This window comes from Haliotis cracherodii, unplaced genomic scaffold, assembly GCF_022045235.1.
Source record: "Haliotis cracherodii isolate W230 unplaced genomic scaffold, xgHalCrac1.p SCAF_8, whole genome shotgun sequence".
Taxonomy (NCBI): domain Eukaryota; kingdom Metazoa; phylum Mollusca; class Gastropoda; order Lepetellida; family Haliotidae; genus Haliotis; species Haliotis cracherodii.
The window spans coordinates 26,542,686-26,565,194 of NW_027266341.1; the positions used below are offsets into that span (position 1 = coordinate 26,542,686).

Consider the following 22,509-nt stretch of genomic DNA (forward strand, 5'->3'; position numbering starts at 1 on the left):
GTATCCGTTTTTACTGCCCCAAATCTGCTGGAGTTCCTTTAGGTCGCTGGGTATATATCGGGTCGTATAACGCTATATTGACAATGCATAAATCTTCCAGGCCGTTGTGTGTTCACCTCAGTGTTCCATGTTCCACAAAGCCATATTAACCCAAGACGATCGTAACGCCGGTGTCTTCCCAATGTGCCCAGTCCCATTCTGCCTACAGTAAAATAATGAAATGATACGGTCTGATGCCCAGAAAGTGATGCATGAGTGAACATGTTACCTGTTTTACCTGTGATGGGAGATAAACTGTAAAATAATGAAATGATACGGTCCGATGCTCAGAAAGTGATGCATGAGTGAACATGTTACCTGTTTTACCTGTGATGGGAGATAAACTGTAAAATAATGAAATGATACGGTCTGATGCCCAGAAAGTGATGCATGAGTGAACATGTTACCTGTTTTACCTGTGATGGGAGATAAACTGTAAAATAATGAAATGATACGGTCCGATGCTCAGAAAGTGATGCATGAGTGAACATGTTACCTGTTTTACCTGTGATGGGAGATAAACTGTAAAATAATGAAATGATACGGTCTGATGCCCAGAAAGTGATGCATGAGTGAACATGTTACCTGTTTTACGTGTGATGGGAGATAAACTGTAAAATAATGAAATGATACGGTCTGATGCTCAGAAAGTGATGCATGAGTGAACATGTTACCTGTTTTACGTGTGATGGGAGATAAACTGTAAAATAATGAAATGATACGGTCTGATGCCCAGAAAGTGATGCATGAGTGAACATATTACCTGTTTTACCTGTGATGGGAGATAAACTGTAAAAAAATGAAATGATACGGTCTGATGCCCAGAAAGTGATGCATGAGTGAACATGTTACCTGTTTTACCTGTGATGGGAGATAAACTGTAAAATAATGAAATGATACGGTCCGATGCTCAGAAAGTGATGCATGAGTGAACATGTTACCTGTTTTACCTGTGATGGGAGATAAACTGTAAAATAATGAAATGATACGGTCCGATGCCCAGAAAGTGATGCATGAGTGAACATGTTACCTGTTTTACCTGTGATGGGAGATAAACTGTAAAATAATGAAATGATACGGTCCGATGCTCAGTAAGTGATGCATGAGTGAACATGTTACCTGTTTTACGTGTGATGGGAGATAAACTGTAAAATAATGAAATGATACGGTCTGATGCCCAGAAAGTGATGCATGAGTGAACATGTTACCTGTTTTACCTGTGATGGGAGATAAACTGTAAAATAATGAAATGATACGGTCTGATGCCCAGAAAGTGATGCATGAGTGAACATGTTACCTGTTTTACCTGTGGTGGGAGATAAACTGTAAAATAATGAAATGATACGGTCCGATGCTCAGAAAGTGATGCATGAGTGAACATGTTACCTGTTTTACCTGTGATGGGAGATAAACTGTAAAATAATGAAATGATACGGTCTGATGCCCAGAAAGTGATGCATGAGTGAACATGTTACCTGTTTTACGTGTGATGGGAGATAAACTGTAAAATAATGAAATGATACGGTCCGATGCCCAGAAAGTGATGCATGAGTGAACATGTTACCTGTTTTACCTGTGATGGGAGATAAACTGTAAAATAATGAAATGATACGGTCTGATGCCCAGAAAGTGATGCATGAGTGAACATATTACCTGTTTTACCTGTGATGGGAGATAAACTGTAAAAAAATGAAATGATACGGTCTGATGCCCAGAAAGTGATGCATGAGTGAACATGTTACCTGTTTTACCTGTGATGGGAGATAAACTGTAAAATAATGAAATGATACGGTCCGATGCTCAGAAAGTGATGCATGAGTGAACATGTTACCTGTTTTACCTGTGATGGGAGATAAACTGTAAAATAATGAAATGATACGGTCCGATGCCCAGAAAGTGATGCATGAGTGAACATGTTACCTGTTTTACCTGTGATGGGAGATAAACTGTAAAATAATGAAATGATACGGTCCGATGCTCAGTAAGTGATGCATGAGTGAACATGTTACCTGTTTTACGTGTGATGGGAGATAAACTGTAAAATAATGAAATGATACGGTCTGATGCCCAGAAAGTGATGCATGAGTGAACATGTTACCTGTTTTACCTGTGATGGGAGATAAACTGTAAAATAATGAAATGATACGGTCTGATGCCCAGAAAGTGATGCATGAGTGAACATGTTACCTGTTTTACCTGTGGTGGGAGATAAACTGTAAAATAATGAAATGATACGGTCCGATGCTCAGAAAGTGATGCATGAGTGAACATGTTACCTGTTTTACGTGTGATGGGAGATAAACTGTAAAATAATGAAATGATACGGTCTGATGCCCAGAAAGTGATGCATGGGTGAACATGTTACCCGTTTTACCTGTGATGGGAGATAAACTGTAAAATAATGAAATGATACGGTCCGATGCCCAGAAAGTGATGCATGAGTGAACATGTTACTTGTTTTACCTGTGATGGGAGATGAACTGTAAAATAATGAAATGATACGGTCCGATGTCCAGAAAGTGATGCATGAGTGAACATGTTACTTGTTTTACCTGTGATGGGAGATGAACTGTAAAATAATGAAATGATACGGTCCGATGTCCAGAAAGTGATGCATGAGTGAACATGTTACTTGTTTTACCTGTGATGGGAGATAAACTGTACAATAATGAAATGATACGGTCCGATGCCCAGAACGTGATGCATGAGTGAACATGTTACCTGTGTTACCTGTGATGAGAGATGAACTGGTCCATACTGAGACAACGAAACAGTGTGGGAAACACTTGTGAAATGAAATATAACCATAACACGTAATGAAAGTCACGGATATATTATATTCATAATATAAGACAGAAGAAAAATATAACAATAGTTTTGGCCATACTTTCACATCAATCAATTAACCACAGGCAATCATAGAAAGTTATTGTCCAGATTTAATAAGGTGACCAGCGTCATGTAGGAACTGCATGGAAGTCTTTCTTCCGAAGTCGAGATGGTCCTTCAGTCCTGTTGTCCATTTCCCGCATCACTCCATAGCATCATCGCATCTCTCCATCGTTTCATCGCATCACTCCATATCATCATCGGATCACTCCATAGCATCATCGCATCATTCCATAGCATCGATCATCGCAAAACCCGATAGCATCGATCATCGCATCACTCCATAGCATCGATCATCGCATCACTCCATAGCATCGATCATCGCAACACTCCATAGCATCGATCATCGCATCACTCCATAGCATCATCACAACACTACACAGCATCATCGCATCACTCCATATCATCATCGGATCACTCCACAGCATCATCACACCATTCCATAGCATCGATCATCGCATCACTTCATAGCATCGATCATCGCATCACTCCATAGCATCGATCATCGCATCACTCCATAGCATCGATCATCGCATCCCTCCATACCATCATCGGATCACTCCACAGCATCATCGCATCATTCCATAGCATCGATCATCGCAACACTCCATAGCATCGATCATCGCATCACTCCATAGCTTCGATCATCGCATCACTCCAAAGCATCGATCATCGCATCACTCCATAGCATCGATCATTGCAACACTCCATAGCATCGATCATCGCATCACTCCATAGCATCATCGCAACACTCCACAGCATCATCGCATCATTCCATATCATCATCGGATCACTCCACAGCATCATCGCATCATTCCATAGCATCGATCATCGCATCACTCCATAGCATCGATCATTGCATCACTCCATAGCATCGATCATCGCATCACTCCATAGCATCGATCATCGCAGCACTCCATAGCATCATCGGATCACTCCTTAGCATCGATCATCGCATCACTCAAAAGGCTCAATCATCGCATCACTTCATAGCATCGATCATCGCATCACTCCATAGCATCGATCATCGCAGCACTCCATAGAATCGATCATCGCAGCACTCCATAGCATCATCGCATCACTCCACAGCATCATCGCATCATCGCATCACTCCACAGCATCGATCATCGCAGCACTCCATAGCATCAAACCATCACCCCACAGCATCATCGCATCATCGCATCACTCCACAGCATCATCGCATCAACTCATCGTTTCATCGCATCATTGCATTACTGCATCTTCACAGTCATCACACAGATTGTTTTTATCAAATTAGAATATATACTATTTTAGAAAAAGAATTTTAAAATAATTAAAAATCTCTCACCTCACAATATTATTTGATATAAATGACGATGATGATATTAAAAATGATTATTATTCCAAACATATGTTTGAATGTTGCTTAACTCTGAATTCAGCAATATTCCAACTATATGACGGCGGTCCGTAAATAATCGAGTCTCGATCAGACAATCCAGTGATTGACACCATGAGCATCGATCTACGCCATTGGGATACGATGATATGCACCAACCAAGTCAGCAAGCCTGACCACCCCGATTCTGTTAGTCGCGTTTACGACCAGCATATAGTCGCCTTTTACGGCAAGCATGGGTTGCTGAAGACCTATTCTACCCCGGATCTTCACGGGTACCAAACATATGTAATGGAAAAGGTTATGAGGACGACGTGACGGGCGAGTGAATTTTCTGAAATGTTGCGGTCAGAACTTCGGCCTGTTAGTAATTGAGCCAGTTCTTGAATGACTAAACACACAATCCAGGCAATACGATGACACGCACTCAATGACGTCTTCCCGTCCTGTGAAAATCCCAGGTTAGAATTGATCTTCAGCAACCCATGTTTGTCGTGAGAAGCAACTAACGGAATCGGGTGATACTTGCTGATGACGTTAATGGATGTCATGGTATCGCGATTGCGTAGATGGATGTTAATAATGTCAAACAATGGGTTGTCTGGTCCATATTCGATTTGACCCGTGAAGATCCGGGGTAGAATAGGTCTTCAGCAACCCACGCTTTCCGTAAAAGCCGACTATGCTTGTCGTAAGAGGCAACTAACGGGTGGTCAGGCTCGCTGACTTGGTTGAAGCATGTCATCGATCCTTATTGCGCGGATCGATGCTCATGATATCAATCACTGGATTGTCTGGTCCAGACTCGATTATTATTAACAGACTGTCGTCGAATAGCTGGAATGTAGCTTAATGCGGCGTCAAACAACAAACAAACATATTTTCCCACATTTAAATCTGCTCTAACGAAAGGTACATGAGGTAAAAGGAACCTGTTCTGTCCCTAAATCTCCCAAGGATTACGGAACTAAAGAACTGATTCCACCTGTAATGACACATTTATGTACTACAATGAGTGAGTGAGTGAGTATGGTTTCACGGCGCTTTTAGCAATATTCCAGAAATATCACGGCGGAGGACACCAGAAATGGGCTTCACACATTGTATCCATGTCGGGAATCGAACCCGGTCTTCGGCGTAACGAGCGAACGCTTTAACCACTAGGCTACCCGACCGCCCCTTATGTACTACAATTTCAAAGACGGTTCAAAGACTCTTCCGAATGGTAACAGATGTCATCATTATCTGGACGAATCGACATTCTAAAACGTTATCCTCGGATCCCATTGTTACGATGAATGTATATGGTTCCAGCATCGCGACGCCCCTGGGGATGAACATGTTCGCCTGGAGCAAGAAGCAGTCCACGCTGTATGTAGGGGTTATTCTGGCGTCGTGCGGAGTGGAAGCAATTGGAGTGTTTGTCGTTCTTAAGATACTCAGCCGAAGGTAATCCTCAGCAATGTCTCAAGAGAAAGTAGGCCTTGTTCCCCATTCTCAACAATCTGTCAACAGAACCAAGGATTTGTTCCCCACTCTCAGCAATCTGTCAACAGAAGGTAGACCTTGTTCCCCACTCTCAGCAATCTGTCAACAGAAGGTAGACCTTGTTCCCCACTCTCAGCAATCTGTCAACAGAAGGTAGACCTTGTTCCCCACTCTCAGCAATCTGTCAACAGAAGGTAGGCCTTGTTCCCCACTCTCAGCAATCTGTTAACAGAAGGTAGGCCTTGTTCCCCACTCTCAGCAATCTGTTAACAGAAGGTAGGCCTTGTTCCCCACTCTCAGCAATCTGTTAAGACAAGGTAGGCCTTGTTCCCCACTCTCAGCAATCTGTTAACAGAAGGTAGGCCTTGTTCCCCACTCTCAGCAATCTGTTAAGACAAGGTAGGCCTTGTTCCCCACTCTCAGCAATCTGTTAAGACAAGGTAGGCCTTGTTCCCCACTCTCAGCAATCTGTCAACAGAAGGTAGGCCTTGTTCCCCACTCTCAGCAATCTGTCAACAGAAGGTAGGCCTTGTTCCCCACTCTCAGCAATCTGTCAACAGAAGGTAGGCCTTGTTCCCCACTCTCAGCAATCTGTCAACAGAAGGTAGGCCTTGTTCCCCACTCTCAGCAATCTGTTAACAGAAGGTAGGCCTTGTTCCCCACTCTCAGCAATCTGTCAACAGAAGGTAGGCCTTGTTCCCCACTCTCAGCAATCTGTCAACAGAAGGTAGGCCTTGTTCCCCACTCTCAGCAATCTGTTAACAGAAGGTAGGCCTTGTTCCCCACTCTCAGCAATCTGTCAACAGAAGGTAGACCCTTGTTCCCCACTCTCAGCAATCTGTCAACAGAAGGTAGGCCTTGTTCCCCACTCTCAGCAATCTGTTAAGACAAGGTAGGCCTTGTTCCCCACTCTCAGCAATCTGTCAACAGAAGGTAGGCCTTGTTCCCCACTCTCAGCAATCTGTCAACAGAAGGTAGGCCTTGTTCCCCACTCTCAGCAATCTGTCAACAGAAGGTAGGCCTTGTTCCCCACTCTCAGCAATCTGTTAACAGAAGGTAGGCCTTGTTCCCCACTCTCAGCAATCTGTCAACAGAAGGTAGGCCTTGTTCCCCACTCTCAGCAATCTGTCAACAGAAGGTAGGCCTTGTTCCCCACTCTCAGCAATCTGTTAACAGAAGGTAGGCCTTGTTCCCCACTCTCAGCAATCTGTTAACAGAAGGTAGGCCTTGTTCCCCACTCTCAGCAATCTGTCAACAGAAGGTAGGCCTTGTTCCCCACTCTCAGCAATCTGTCAACAGAAGGTAGGCCTTGTTCCCCACTCTCAGCAATCTGTTAACAGAAGGTAGGCCTTGTTCCCCACTCTCAGCAATCTGTCAACAGAAGGTAGGCCTTGTTCCCCACTCTCAGCAATCTGTCAACAGAAGGTAGGCCTTGTTCCCCACTCTCAGCAATCTGTCAACAGAAGGTAGGCCTTGTTCCACACTCTCAGCAATCTGTCAACAGAAGGTAGGCCTTGTTCCCCACTCTCAGCAATCTGTTAACAGAAGGTAGGCCTTGTTCCCCACTCTCAGCAATCTGTTAAGACAAGGTAGGCCTTGTTCCCCACTCTCAGCAATCTGTCAACAGAAGGTAGACCTTGTTCCCCACTCTCAGCAATCTGTCAACAGAAGGTAGGCCTTGCTGCCAACTATCAGCAATCTGTCAACAGAAGTTAGGCCATTAAGTTCACTGCTTAATATGCCGGTTTCTATCCAGATTGTAACCACGTGATCAAAACTCAATGACGTGGTCTATCGCTAGCAAAAAAAGACATATTTTTTTTAAAAGCGCACTTTGCATTTTTTGTCATTACTGTAAGTAATATTCCTTATCGGCGGACTGGCTTGTTTTCACTTTAGAAGTATTGGCACACATGCAGCTATCTTCATTGATTAATCACCGCGATATGTCGTGATTCTATTTCAAATGGCGAGGACTGTAACCATGGCAACATCAGATATCATCAGCGATTCCATAAGGTGATCATGTATAGATCAGATGTTATTCACTTGAAGACTCATTGAAAGCCTGAATTTCCAGAAATAGTAACTTGAATAATATACTGCCTTTCATTTTGGTCAGGATAAACGAACGCTACCTTCTAATCATGGGATTTGTCCTGTGCTTCTTTGGATACTTTGTTCAACTTCCGTGGGGAGATGGGCTCCCGGCGAGAGCACCGGCAGGTGAGACTGACGGGTAACTTGGTAGTTCTTCCATTTATTACTCGTGACGCACATTCGATGTGTATCTTCATCTTCAGATGTAATGAGTGCATTTCCGAGACAGAGCCCTTTCATGTGGCATTATAGCTGGATCGCCATGCAGACACTGGGAAACTGTCAAATCTATCCAGTCTGTTTGATTCTACGTTATTGCTAACCGATTTTGAAACATGGTGCAGAGCTACTGATAAAAAAAAACATTCAAAACTCAATTGAAACATGGTGGGTGGGCATAATACCCAACACGAATTTTTTAAATATGTTTGTTGTTTAACGCCGCATTTAGCAGTATTCCAACTATATGACGGTGGTCTGCAAATAATTGAGTCTGGACCAGACAATCCAAGGATTGACATCTTGAGCATCGATCCACGCAATTGGGATACGTCGACATGCATCAACCAAGTCAGCGAGCCTGACCACCCGATCCCGTTAGTCGTCTCTTACGACAAACATAGTCGCCTTTTACGGCAAGCATGGGTTGCTGAAGACCTGTTCTACCCTGGATCTTCACGGGTCCAAACATGAAGTGACTTGGTCGAGGGAGCAGTTAACATATAAGGCCCCAGAAAATAGGGATGGGGTGCGCACCTCCCCTGGATCCACCAGTTTTCGGTTTTAGGAGCGGTGAGGTAGCCTAGTGGTAAAAGCACTCGATATACTCAAGACCAGGGTTCGATTCCCACATCTGTAAATTGTGTGAAGCGCATTTCTGGTATCCCCCGTCGTGATATTGCTGGAATATTCAATTTGCTAAAAGCGACGTAAAACCACTCTCACTCGTCGGTTTTTACGTCTGTTGTTTTGTATCTTTGTATTCATTTTGATACCAATACACTGACATTTGCCTGATTTTGACCGATATTTTTCTCGGGCAATGTTTCACTTGCGTGTCTGGACTGGAGGATCGCCCCGATTATGTTTCTAGGTTTTGTCAGCACCATGCCCGTGCTCGTGGGTTTCACCGAAGTGGTAAACGTCTGAGACCTGCATCACTTCGGGCTTTCCTCCCACATTAAGCTGACATGCTGTGATATAACTGGAATACTGTTAAAAGCGGCGTTAAACCCAACTCACTCACTCACCATGCTTATGAAAATGGTTATGTCGCTTTTATTTACACCCGGGGCGGTCGGGTAGCCGAGTGGTTAAAGCGTTCGCTCGCCACGCCGAAGACCCGGGTTCGAATTCCGACATGGGATATAGGTGGAATATCGCTAAAGGCTGCGTAAAACCATACTCACTCATTCACTTATTTGCACCCGAGTCAATCATTCTTTGAATGATTTAGTACATGTACGCGACACACTGACTAAAGTTTTATATTTCCTTTGGTACAGTGATGGTGCCGAGTCACACAATCAAGCCGACAGGAGTGGGAAACCATACGCTCGAAGGTATCATGTCTCAACTCAGTAACCATGCCGACAGCGGTATCCTGACCATGTTGGTAGATAATGTGACGACCGCATTGTCAGCAGTGAATACGACGATTGCACCGTTGACGACGAGGACGATGGGAGACGCATCGTCGCTAGTCACCGAAGCTTCGATAGGAACCGCAGCAACGTTAACGTCAAACATCACAGACGCCGTCAATTTGACTGCGGGGACTACAACCAAAGCCACGACAACCATCACAGACGCTATACTGTCTACTGCCGAGACGTTTACTACAACCAAAGCCACGACAGCCATCACAGACGCTGTCCTGTCTACTGCCGAGACGATTACTACAACCAAAGCCACGACAACCATCACAGACGCTATACTGTCTACTGCCGAGACGTTTACTACAACCAAAGCCACGACAACCATCACAGACGCTGTCCTGTCTACTGCCGAGACGTTTACTACAACCAAAGCCACGACAACCATCACAGACGCTGTCCTGTCAACAGCAGCAACAGCAACTACATCAACGCCGACATACACCACGGAACACATAGTATCAACGTATTCTACAACTGTAAGCAATATGACGTCGACGCCTCACAGCAACATTTCCACAACAGTAGAACCTGTTGGTTGCCCAGCAACCATGGACTGGTGCAACCACACGCCACCAGTGTATCTGGCCCAGTTCATTGTTGGTTGTATCATAATCTCAGCTGGGTACCCGGCAGCAAACGTCATGTGTTATACGCTCTTCTCCAAAATACTTGGTCCTAAACCACAGGTGAGTCAAGGTTTGTTGTGTTATTTGTTTCGTTTATTCCAGTGTTTGTTTGTTTGTTGTTTAACGCCGCACTCAGCAATATTCCAGCTATATGACGGCGGTCTGTAAAATAATCGAGTCTGGACCAGACAATCCAGTGATTGACATCATGAGCATCGATCCACGCAATTGGGATCGATGACATGTATCAACCAAGTCAACGAGCCTGACCACCCGATCCCATTAGTCGCCTTTTACGACAAGCATAGTCGCCTTTTACGACAAGTATGGGTTGCTGAAGACCTATTCTAACCCGGAATCTTCACGGGTCGTTTATTCCAGTGAGTGAGTGAGTGAGTGAGTGAGTGAGTGAGTGGGCGAGTGGGCGAGTGAGTGAATGAGTGGGTGAGTGGGTGATAGGGGTTTTAGGTCGCGTTTAGGAATATGTCAGCAATATCACGGCGGGGGACACCAGAAATGGGCTTCACACATTGTACTTTGTGGGGAATCTTCGGCGTGACGAGCGAACGCTTTAACCACGAGGTTTAACGTTAATGACGTGAATATATATCCATGGTTGTGTCTCCAAACCCACTGGTGTTGACTGGCACTTTGCTGCTATCAGTGTAAATGTAATGTTTTATCATAATTTTCACTGCTGATAAAACGCATTACCAAAAAGGCATCAGCGACGCTCTTGTTGTCGCCATTAGTAGTAGTAGTTGTAGTAGTAGTAGTAGTAGTAGTAGTAGTAGTAGTAGTAGTAGTAGTAGTAGTAGAAGACCTGGTAGTAGTAGTAGTAGTAGTAGTAGTAGTAGTAGTAGTAGTAGAAGTAGTAGTAGTAGTAGTAGTAGTAGTAGAAGACCTGGTAGTAGTAGTAGTAGTAGTAGTAGTAGTAGTAGTAGTAGTAGTAGTAGTCAAGGATATCATCGTCAGACTATTAGTTATAGTTGCTGAGTGAGGTGAGGTTGAAACGAGAATTACTCACTCGTCTTCGGCATTATTATTATTATTATTATTATTATTATTATTATTATTATTATTACTTTTATCCAGGGTACGTGGATGGGCTGGTTGACAGCGTCTGGCAGCCTCGCCAGGACCTTGGGGCCAATATTCGTTTCACAGATTTATTATTCATTTGGACCTCGCGTGACATTCGGCGCAGACTGCGGTATTATCCTTTTGACAATTATTGCCATTATTGCTGTGTTCAAAAGACTTGTGCCCTGTAAGTATACAACTGATTATCAACACCAGAATGGAGATACCGTCAACTAGAGAACCGTCCCTGGTCGCTCATCCAATAACCGACACTGATTGAGGCTGTGTGTCCCCAGCGACTGCTGCGTATCGACGCTGGCCTACAGTGTGATTCAGCAACAACGAAACGTTTCCGTTTTGTAAAGCCCAAACTGGTCAGTACGAAAATTGTACATACTTTTTCAATGTCGATAAGTTCAAGAACGACGTTGAAACAACAGAAGGAACCGTAGAGCGCACATGCGTATTCGTGTGTGCGTGTTTCCGATGATAAAATGACAACACAAGAATCACAACACCATTCCAGCCCAAAGGGGGCAGACAGATCACCATAATGTTATATTTATTTATGTATGTATTTCTTTTACGTCAAAGTCATCATTAATTTTATGGAAATGTGACCGGCATCTATAAACTTCATCGTCTTTTAAAACTATTGGCTATTCTAGTCTTTTGCCCGTCCTTCAAGTGAGTGCTTGAGTTTGATTTTACTACTCTTTTAACAATATCACAACACTATGATGGCTTGGAACCCCAGAAATTGGCCAATATAGTCAAGCGGACGCGTTAACCACTTGGCTAACCACTTATACCCTATACCAACGTGGGTATGTACAGTCTGCACTGGGGCATCGATAACTTGCAAAGGGACTGTCTCCGTGGTCTAGTGGATAGAGCGTCTGCCCGGTGGTTCGATTCCCAGCTGCGTCTTACCAACACAACAAAGGTGGATCTGTCCCACTGCCATGTCACACACGATATAACTGACAGCAAAGGTGGGTCTGTCCCAATGCCATGTCACACACGATATAACTGACAGCAAAGGTAGATCTGTCCCAATGCCATGTCACACACGATATAACTGACAGCAAAGGTGGGTCTGTCCCAATGCCATGTCACACACGATATAACTGACAGCAAAGGTAGATCTGTCCAAATGCCATGTCACACACGATATAACTGACAGCAAAGGTGGGCCTGTCCCACTGCCATGTCACACACGAAACTGACACAGCAAAGGTGGGTCTGTCCCACTGCCATGTCACACACGATATAACTGACAGCAAAGGTGGGTCTGTCCCACTGCCATGTCACACACGAAATAACTGACACTCAATGGTGGATCGGTCCCACAGCAATGTCACACACGATACAACTGACACAGCAAAGGTGGTCCTGTCCCACTGCCATGTCACACACGATATAACTGACAGCAAAGGTGGGTCTGTCCCACTGCCATGTCACACACGAAATAACTGACACTCAATGGTGGATCGGTCCCACAGCAATGTCACACACGATACAACTGACACAGCAAAGGTGGTCCTGTCCCACTGCCATGTCACACACGATACAACTGACAGCAAAGGTGGATCGGTCCCACTGCCATGTCACACACGAAATAACTGACACTCAATGGTGGATCGGTCCCACAGCAATGCCACACACGATACAACTGACACAGAAAAGGTGGATCTGTCCCACTGCCATGTCACACACGATACAACTGACAGCAAAGGTGGGTCTGTCCCAATGCCATGTCACACACGATACAACTGACAACAAAGGTGGATCGGTCCCACTGCCATGTCACACACGATACAACTGACACAGCAAAGGTGGATCGGTCCCACTGCCATGTCACACACGATATAAATGACACAGCAAAGGTGGATCGGTCCCACTGCCATGTCACACACGATACAACTGACAGCAAAGGTGGATCGGTCCCACTGCCATGTCACACACAATACAACTGACAGCAAAGGTGGATCGGTCCCACTGCCATGTCACACGCGATACAACTGACAGCAAAGGTGGATCTGTCCCACTGCCATGTCACACGCGATACAACTGACAGCAAAGGTGGGTCTGACCCACTGCCTTGTCACACACGATAAAACGTCGCTTTAAGAAGTGGATCTGATTTGACTTTTAGATAAACTAGTATATTAAACATGGTCAACACACATATTTCTACATATATACACACTCTTTGAGCAGCACACAGGGGAGGTTTGTCTGCATGATAACTTCCATTGGAGGGGCACGGGTGGCCCAGTCGTCTAAGTTGCCGCGATTCGCTGTGCAGAGTTGCGTCCCTTGGGTACGCCAGAAACCTATGATTGTGGGTTCAAATCCCGGTTCGCCCCGATGATGTTTCTAGGTTTGTCAGCACCTACCCGTGCTCGTGGGTTTTACTGAAGTGGTAAACATCTGAGACCTGCATCACTTCGGGCTTTCCTCCCACATTAATCTGACACGCAGCAATATAACTGGAATACTGTTAAAAGCGGCGTTAAACCCAACTCACTCACTACTTATTGGCGAGTGCGTAATAAGCAACACAATCAACTCAGGCTTAATACTTTTGCTACGTGATGAAGTCTCTCTTAACATTGGCTTAATTTCCGGTAGGTTTAATGACAACGTTGGTTGAGGCAGGTTTGCCCAGCGGGCTGATCATCTGGGATTACATTGCAGAAACTCATGTTCTATTTCTGTTCAGAATAATAAAATAAATGCGACAAAACCATTTCCACAATCATAACAAATATCTGCTAAATGCCGAGTCCTGTGTACGATTCAAACTGTAGCATAATACATAAACTAGTTTCATTTTCATAAGAAATCTCTGTTAAAATCACAGTAAATTGTACGATTCCGACTTTATCGTAAGCATATGTTTATGAATCTCAAACATTGATGGTACCAGGTGTTCGCGAAAGGTTGAGCGTATACTGTCCCAAAATGGCACCCGTCACAAACACATGCAAAGGCTAGTCAAATGTTCACCTGAACAAGCATGACATGGTACAAGTCAAAATAGGGAATTAATCATTTTGTTAACTGATGCGTCGAATTTAGGAACTATGTACGGTTTTATTTCATAACATTATTATGATTTTTTTTAGTCACGAACGTGTCTATCTCCGGCCCAGTTTCACTTTTTTCACATTTTACAAGGTCAAAATATGTCGCGTTGTCTCATTGTCGTCCTTTGGTAAAGATGAAAAATATTATTCAAAATGCGACAATGCGACAAATGGTCACTTTGATGAATTTTGACACTTGATGCTTGTTTTTTTTTATTGACGACAACGGGACTTATAGTCCTTGATAGGCATTTAGAAGTTGTGAGAACATGAATAAATGACACTGATTCACTTGATGAAGAAGCAAGAAGTAGCTCTGAAACATCGTGGCAAAGAATGAAAGACCTTGCTATCCATAAACAGTGTCATGTGTTCATGTTCTCCCAACTTCTAAATGCCTATCAAAGACTTCATTCGACATCAAGATGGAGATGAGGCCATAAGTGGGAGCATTCACCTGACGAAGGAGCTCTCAAACGTCGTGACAAAGTGAGTGAGTGAGTTGGGTTTAACGCCGCTTTTAACAGTGTTATATCACGGCGTGTCAGCTTAATGTGTCAGGAAAGCCCGAAGTGATGCAGGTCTCAGACGTTTACCACTTCGGTGAAACCCACGAGCACGGGTATGGTGCTGACAAACCTAGAAACATAATCGGGGTGAACCGGGATTCGAACCCACAATCATAGGTTTCTGGCGTGCCCAAGGGACGCAACTCTGCACAGCGAATCGCGGCGCCTTAGGCGACTGGGCCACCCGTGCCTCTCGTGACAAAGAATGAAAGAAGTTGCTACCCATACACAGTATCATGTATTAATGTCTCTTCTATACGGTGGCCCATAAGTACGGTGGCCCATAAGGGACATGGAGTCTGTTTTTCAATAGTTTGATATTTCACTTACTTTTATGTTAACCTTTTGCAAATTAAAACAATTCGTCATACAAATATGTTTTAAATCATGAATAAAAACAACCGAAAACATGGAAAATGTACTTTCAAGTAGCTATAGAATCGATGAAAAGTGAAGCGAAAATGTCAAAAACTAAAATGGAAAAGTCAAAAACAAAAACGAAAAGGTCAAAAACTAAAATGAAAATGTCAAAAGCAAAAACGAAAATGTCAAAAACTAAAATGAAAATACAGAAAACTATTTCCACCGCGGTGGAAATAGTTTTCTGTATTTTCATTTTAGTTTTTGACATTTTCGCTTTTGTTTTAGATATTTTCGTTTTTGTTTTTGACATTTTCATTTTAGTTTTTGACATTTTCGCTTCACTTTTCAACGATTCAATATCTACTTTATACATGATTTATCACATATTTTTATGCCAAATAGTGTTAATTTGCAAAAGGTTACGATAACACTAAGTGAAATATCAAAATATTGAAAAACAGACTCATGTCCCTCATGGGCCACCGTACTTCTAGGATTACATAGTATGGGATGTTCTACGTCGTTTTCTTTGCAAGATGTTAGATTTTTATGAACTGCCTTATTGTGAAAGTTTCAAAAATCGTTTATCGTCAAACATATTATAGAAAACAATTATGAGCCTCTTTTGTGTCGATTTCCACATGGTTTTGTTTATTGTTTGTTTGTTGTTTAACGAAGCACTCAGCAATATTCCAGCTATATGACGGCGGTCTGTAAATAAGCGAGTCAGGACCAGACAATCCAGTGATTGGCATCATACGCATCGATCTACGCAATTAGGATAGGATGACATGCATCAACCAAGTCAGTAGGCCTGACCACCCGATCCCAAAGCATGGGTTGCTGAAGACCAATTTGTAACCCGGATATTCACTCGTACAGATTCACTTGATACCTCTAATGATAAAAAGTGAGGTGAGGTGAAATGGGGTTTAACGTCGCGTCCAAGATTATTGCGCTTATATAGCGACGTACATGTACGTGTGTGTGGCTGCTTGTACTAGTCCGGACTGATGCCGATTTATAGTGCTAGCTCACTGAGATACCATGCTTTAACCATTGTTTAACATGAATATCCCACTCAGACACAGTATGCTGACTCCGAGCCGACCAGTCCTTGTTTTAGCCACTTAATGCCGAGCGCCAGACAGGGTAACAAAAAGTACCATCTTTTAACGTCTTTTGGTATGACGCGGCCAGGGATTGAACCCCGGACCTTCCGCTCTCCGGGCGGACGCTCTGCCACTAGACCACGTAGGCGGTCTCTAATGATAAAAACAACGAAGATGGGTAAAATGTAAAACATTTATTCATGAGTAATTCATTTATTTTCTTATCTAAAATGATGCAAACATTAATTCACTTGTCATGTTGTAATTAGCAAACATATTGTTAAATATACATGTACATCTTGTTTTGGAAATATATTTTTTCACGTAACAACAAAAATATAGAATATATTTCAACCAAGTATCTCATGAAAAAATATTTTTGGCATGATGAATGTGTGTGCATGATTCAGGAACTAGAAATATAACACATATGATGAATACCACAAATAAATATATGCAACAATATACATTGAGAACTTGGTCCCAAAATCACCCAGATGAAGATTGAATACTGAAAACAAACTGTATACTGTCCCCCAAAAGAAACACAAAAGAAATAAAACATATTTAAAGCACCAGTGAGAAAAATTTCATTGCGATAAAAATATCTTTATGAGTAATTTGAGGTTCAAGCCTGTGTGTACAGTATTTAAGTTATATCACTGCATGCCAGTCTGATGTTGGAGGAAAGACCGAAATGATTAAGGCCTAAGGACTTATTTAGCACTTTGTTGAAAAGGATATGGTGCAGACAAACCAAGAAACAATCTGGGCAAACCCGGATTTGACCTCACAATCACAGGTGTCTGGCACACTTAGGGGACACAAGTAAGTGAGGGAGTGAGTTGTGTTTAACGCCGCTTTTAACAGTATTCCAGTTTTATCACAGTGTGTCAGCTTGATGTGGGGGGAAAGCCTGAAATGATCAGGTCTTAGACGTTTACCACTTCGGTGAAACCCACGAGCACAGTATGGTGCTGACAAACCTAGAAACATAATCGGGGCAAACCGGGATTCAAACTCAAAATCATAGGTTTCTGGTGTGCCCAAGGGACGAAACTCTGCACAGCGAATCGCGGCGCCTTAGACGACTGGGCCACTTGGCCACCTGTGCCCCTTTAGGGGACACAACTCTGTAAAACCCATTGCAGGACCTAACACCATTTTAAACAATGTATGGAGTTTAATACCATCCCCCATCCCATGTTTATGTCCCCTTAGGGATTCCAGGCAAAACAGGCCACCAGTATCCCATGCTTATCTCCCCTTGGGGATTCCAGGCAGAACAAGCAACCAGTATCCCATGCTTATCTCCCCTTAGGGATTCCAGGCAAAACAGGCCACCAGTATCCCATGCTTATCTCCCCTTGGGGATTCCAGGCAGAACAAGCAGCCAGTATCCCATGCTTATCTCCCCTTAGGGATTCCAGGCAAAACAGGCCACCAGTATCCCATGCTTATCTCCCCTTGGGGATTCCAGGCAGAACAAGCAACCAGTATCCCATGCTTATCTCCCCTTAGGGATTCCAGGCAAAACAGGCCACCAGTATCCCATGCTTATCTCCCCTTAGGGATTCCAGGCAGAACAGGCCACCAGTATCCCATGCTTATCTCCCCTTAGGGATTCCAGGCAGAACAGGCCACCAGTATCCCATGCGATGTTCAAGCAACATCAAAGGATTGGTCTTCACCCATACCCAAGTGTGGAATCAAACCCTGGTCTTGACAAGCGAAGACTATAACCATGAGGCCACCCAATCACCTAGGAGATGGGTCTGCAGTGACATCAATAATTAATATCAAGTTATTTAATCTGGCAAGATAGGATAACTTTTAGGAAGCAGTTCAAGAGTATGATCGATATAGGATAAAAAGCCTTTTTCATACCCCCCATTCCCCATAAAACTTAATTGTAAACGTATTAACATTATCAGTCTCTTGAACTGTAAAAATTGTATTGGGTTTAAACTGAAAATAAAATAATAATGCCTTTCCACTTTATAAAGGATCATACATCTTGGGACAAGGACTAAAGAAGAAAAAAAGCAAAATTAAAGTGCATCAATGCAGTAGTTAAACAAATGTGTCAATGACTGAAAAGGAAATTATGCCAACTAAACTAAATAGGACTTCTTCAACTTTTCCTTCTGATCCAAACTACCACACTGCTTGCACACGAGTTAAATGAACTATAAAGGGCACTACTAAGCCTTTACATTACAAGTGAGTGAGTGAGTAGGGATTTACACCGCTTCGGGCAATATTCCAGCAATATCACAGCAGGGGACACCAGAAATGTACATTGAAAGTGAACTTATTCGTTCGTCATTGGAATCGGAACAAACAGATTGTCAGCTTTGAAAACCCTGGGATCAGTTAATGCTATGTAAGTCAACTGAACCCAAGTATCAGATTATTATACATTAGTCAACTGAACCCCAGTATCAGATTATTACACATTAGTCAACTGAAACCCCAGTATCAGATTATTATACATTAGTCAACTGAACCCCAGTATCAGATTATTATACATTAGTCAACTGAACCCCAGTATCAGATTATTATACATTAGTCAACTGAACCCCAGTATCAACAAATTTTATGTACGTCAACTTGACCCCAGTGTCGGCGAAATCAATGAAAGTTGGTTGGTTTGTTGTTTTACGCCGCACTCAGCAATATTCCATATACATGACGGCGGTCTGTAAATAAATGAGTCTGGACCAGACATTCCAGTGATTAATATCATGAGCATCCATCCACATAATTGGGATCGATGACATGCTTCAACCAAGTCAGCGAGCCAATATAAGTCAACTAGACCCTGTTATCAACTAATTTTATGTAAGTCAACTAGACACTGGGATCAGCTTATCTTATGTAAGTCAGCTAGACCCTGGTATCAGCTAATTCAATATAAGTCAACTAGACCCTGGTATCAGCTAATTCAATATACGTCAACTAGACCCCAGCTTCAGCTAATTCAATATCAGTCAACTAGACCCTGGTATCAGCTAATTCAATGTAAGTCAACTAGACCCCAGTATCAGCTAATTCAATATAAGTCAACTAGAACCCAGTATCAGCTAATTCAATATAAGTCAACTAGACCCTGGTATCAGCTAATTCAATGTAAGTCAACTAGACCCTGGTATCAGCTAATTCAATATACGTCAACTAGACCCCAGTATCAGCTAATTCAATATAAGTCAACTAGACCCTGGTATCAGCTAATTCAATGTAAGTCAACTAGACCCCAGTATCAGCTAATTCAATATAAGTCAACTAGAACCCAGTATCAGCTAATTCAATATAAGTCAACTAGACCCTGGTATCAGCTAATTCAATGTAAGTCAACTAGACCCTGGTATCAGCTAATTCAATGTAAGTCAACTAGACCCTGGTATCAGCTAATTCAATGTAAGTCAACTAGACCCCAGTATCAGCTAATTAAATATAAGTCAACTAGAACCCAGTATCAGCTAATTCAATATAAGTCAACTAGACCCTGGTATCAGCTAATTCAATATAAGTCAACTAGACCCTGGTATCAGCTAATTCAATGTAAGTCAACTAGACCCCAGTATCAGCTAATTCAATATAAGTCAACTAGAACCCAGTATCAGCTAATTCAATATATGTCAACTAGACCCTGGTATCAGCTAATTCAATATAAGTCAACTAGGCCCCAGTATCAGCTAATTCAATATAAGTCAACTAGACCCTGGTATCAGCTAATTCAATGTAAGTCAACTAGACCCTGGTATCAGCTAATTCAATGTAAGTCAACTAGACCCTGGGATGAGCTAATTCAATATAAGTCATCTAGACCCCAGTATCAGCTAATTCAATATAAGTCAACTAGACCCTGGTATCAGCTCATTCAATATAAGTCAACTAGACCACAGTATCAGCTCATTCAATATAAGTCAACTAGACCCCAGTTTCAGCTAATTCAATGTAAGTCAACTAGACCCCAGTATCAACTAATTCAATATAAGTCAACTAGACCCCAGCTTCAGCTAATTCAATATCAGTCAACTAGACCCTGGTATCAGCTAATTCAATATAAGTCAACTAGACCCCAGTATCAGCTAATTCAATATAAGTCAAATAGACCCTTGTATCAGCTAATTCAATACAAGTCAACTAGACCCCAGTATCAGCTAATTCAATATAAGTCAACTAGACCCTGGTATCAGCTAATTCAATATAAGCCAACTAGACCCCAGTATCAGCTAATTCAATATAAGTCAACTAGACCCCAGTATCAGCTAATTCAATATAAGTCAACTAGACCCTGGTATCAGCTCATTCAATATAAGTCAACTAGACCCCAGTATCAGCTAATTCAATATAAGTCAACTAGACCCCAGTATCAGCTAATTCAATAAACGTCAACTAGACCCCAGTATCAGCTAATTCAATATAAGTCAGCTAGACCCTGGTATCAGCAAATTCAATGTAAGTCAACAAGACCCAAGTATCAGCTGACACGATGTAAACACAACTTAACTCTGAGGACAGAGTTGTAAATATAAAATAAATTCTGATAATCTCCTAACAATAAACAGCTGACATCAAAATACAAGGGTCAGACTCATACACCATCAACTGATACATCATCACTTATCTCCCTTCAGCATTCCCTCAAAGACACACTTGCCCCCGTGAGACATAGCATCGGGATGAGGAAATCATGGGACTGAAAGTTCTAAATATTGCCTTCATGCTTGTATTGAATACAGTTCTCATTTTTGACCTCGAGTATCCTTGTGGAATTGTGAGTGAAAGACATTAATTGTGTGACCACAGTAGTATCAGTGTGTCTGGTAACTAAATGGACATTGAAAGAGTGAGTGAGTGGGTGAGTTGGGTTTAACGCCGCTTTTAACAGTATTCCAGTTATATCACGGCGTGTCAGCTTAATGTGGGAGGAAAGCCTGAAGTGATGCAGGTCTAAGACGTTTACCACTTATGTGAAACCCACGAGTACGGGTATGGTGCTGACAAACCAAGAAACATATTCGGGGCGAACCGACATTGAAAGAGGCATGTCAAACTTTAATTATCGCCAGATGAATAATATTACAAAATTCCATACAAAGTAACAAATGTATGACAGAATATGCCCTCATCATGTATAGGACCATCTTTCTGAGGCAAGAGCGTCCACTAGCCATTTTATTAAAGTCTTGTTTCTACCCTTGCTACACCAAGCCCACTTTCCTGTGTTAAATATGATTGGACCATCGTACATATTGATAGTCCAATCAGAGAACGTTAACAAAATCAACATCCACGACGGATACACCTTCGTCTGAAAGTGATTTACTGTTGGAATACATCTTTTTCATTTTCTAAATCCCCAAACAATGTTGTTGTGTTAGGAATGAAATCACAAATGTTTTGTCGCCTATGGTAGTCGCCATCTTTTGTGAAGCTATGCGAGATAAGAACAGTGATTTGATTGGATATCGCCTTTTCACATTACAAGGGGCACAACTCGTGATCTACGCGAGGTGGCGCCAGGATCGGGGCAAGAAAAGTGGCCTTGATGTGGCAAGGGTAGAAACTCGGCTTTGACATGCTTGCCTCAGGAAGATGGTACATGACAGAGATGGCAGGCTCTTGTCAACATATTAATTACTTTAAAAAAAAAGAATTGCTCCGTAAAGGGCGACAGATTGCCCCTTTTCTTTCATTACATGTTGATATTTTGGATTCAACAGAGATTTAGCCAGGATCACTGAATGACTTTGGTGGGCAAATTTTGAAAAATACCTATTATCTTTTTTCTGATGTAACATTGTATTTCAACATTGTATTCTAACATCATATTATGATATTATATTTTAAAATGATATTTTGACATTGTAATAGGACATTGTATTTTAAGATTATATTATGACATTGTATTTTAAAATTGTATTTTAACATTGTATTATGACATTGTATTTTGACATTGTCTTTCAACATAGTGTTACATTGTGTTATGACATTGTATTTTAACAATGTATTTCAACATTGTATTTTAACATTGTGTTATGACATTATATTTTAACATTGTATTTTGACATTTTAGTTTAACATTGTATTTTGACAT

The 22,509-nt window shown here is 42.3% G+C and overlaps 1 protein-coding gene across 1 annotated transcript in view; it reads left to right on the plus strand.

Annotated features, from left to right (window-relative positions):
* LOC139449809 (major facilitator superfamily domain-containing protein 8-like) overlaps positions 1–11,921 on the plus strand; it is a 37,765-nt gene extending 25,844 nt beyond the window's left edge. Inside the window, exons 8-11 of the mRNA XM_071231346.1 lie at positions 5,624–5,758; positions 7,920–8,023; positions 9,403–10,241; positions 11,277–11,921. Of these exons, the coding sequence (XP_071087447.1) occupies positions 5,624–5,758; positions 7,920–8,023; positions 9,403–10,241; positions 11,277–11,501 (1,303 nt within the window). The 3' untranslated portion in view covers positions 11,502–11,921. The remainder of the gene's footprint in view (positions 1–5,623; positions 5,759–7,919; positions 8,024–9,402; positions 10,242–11,276) is intronic.
* The last annotated feature ends 10,588 nt before the right edge of the window (positions 11,922–22,509 follow it).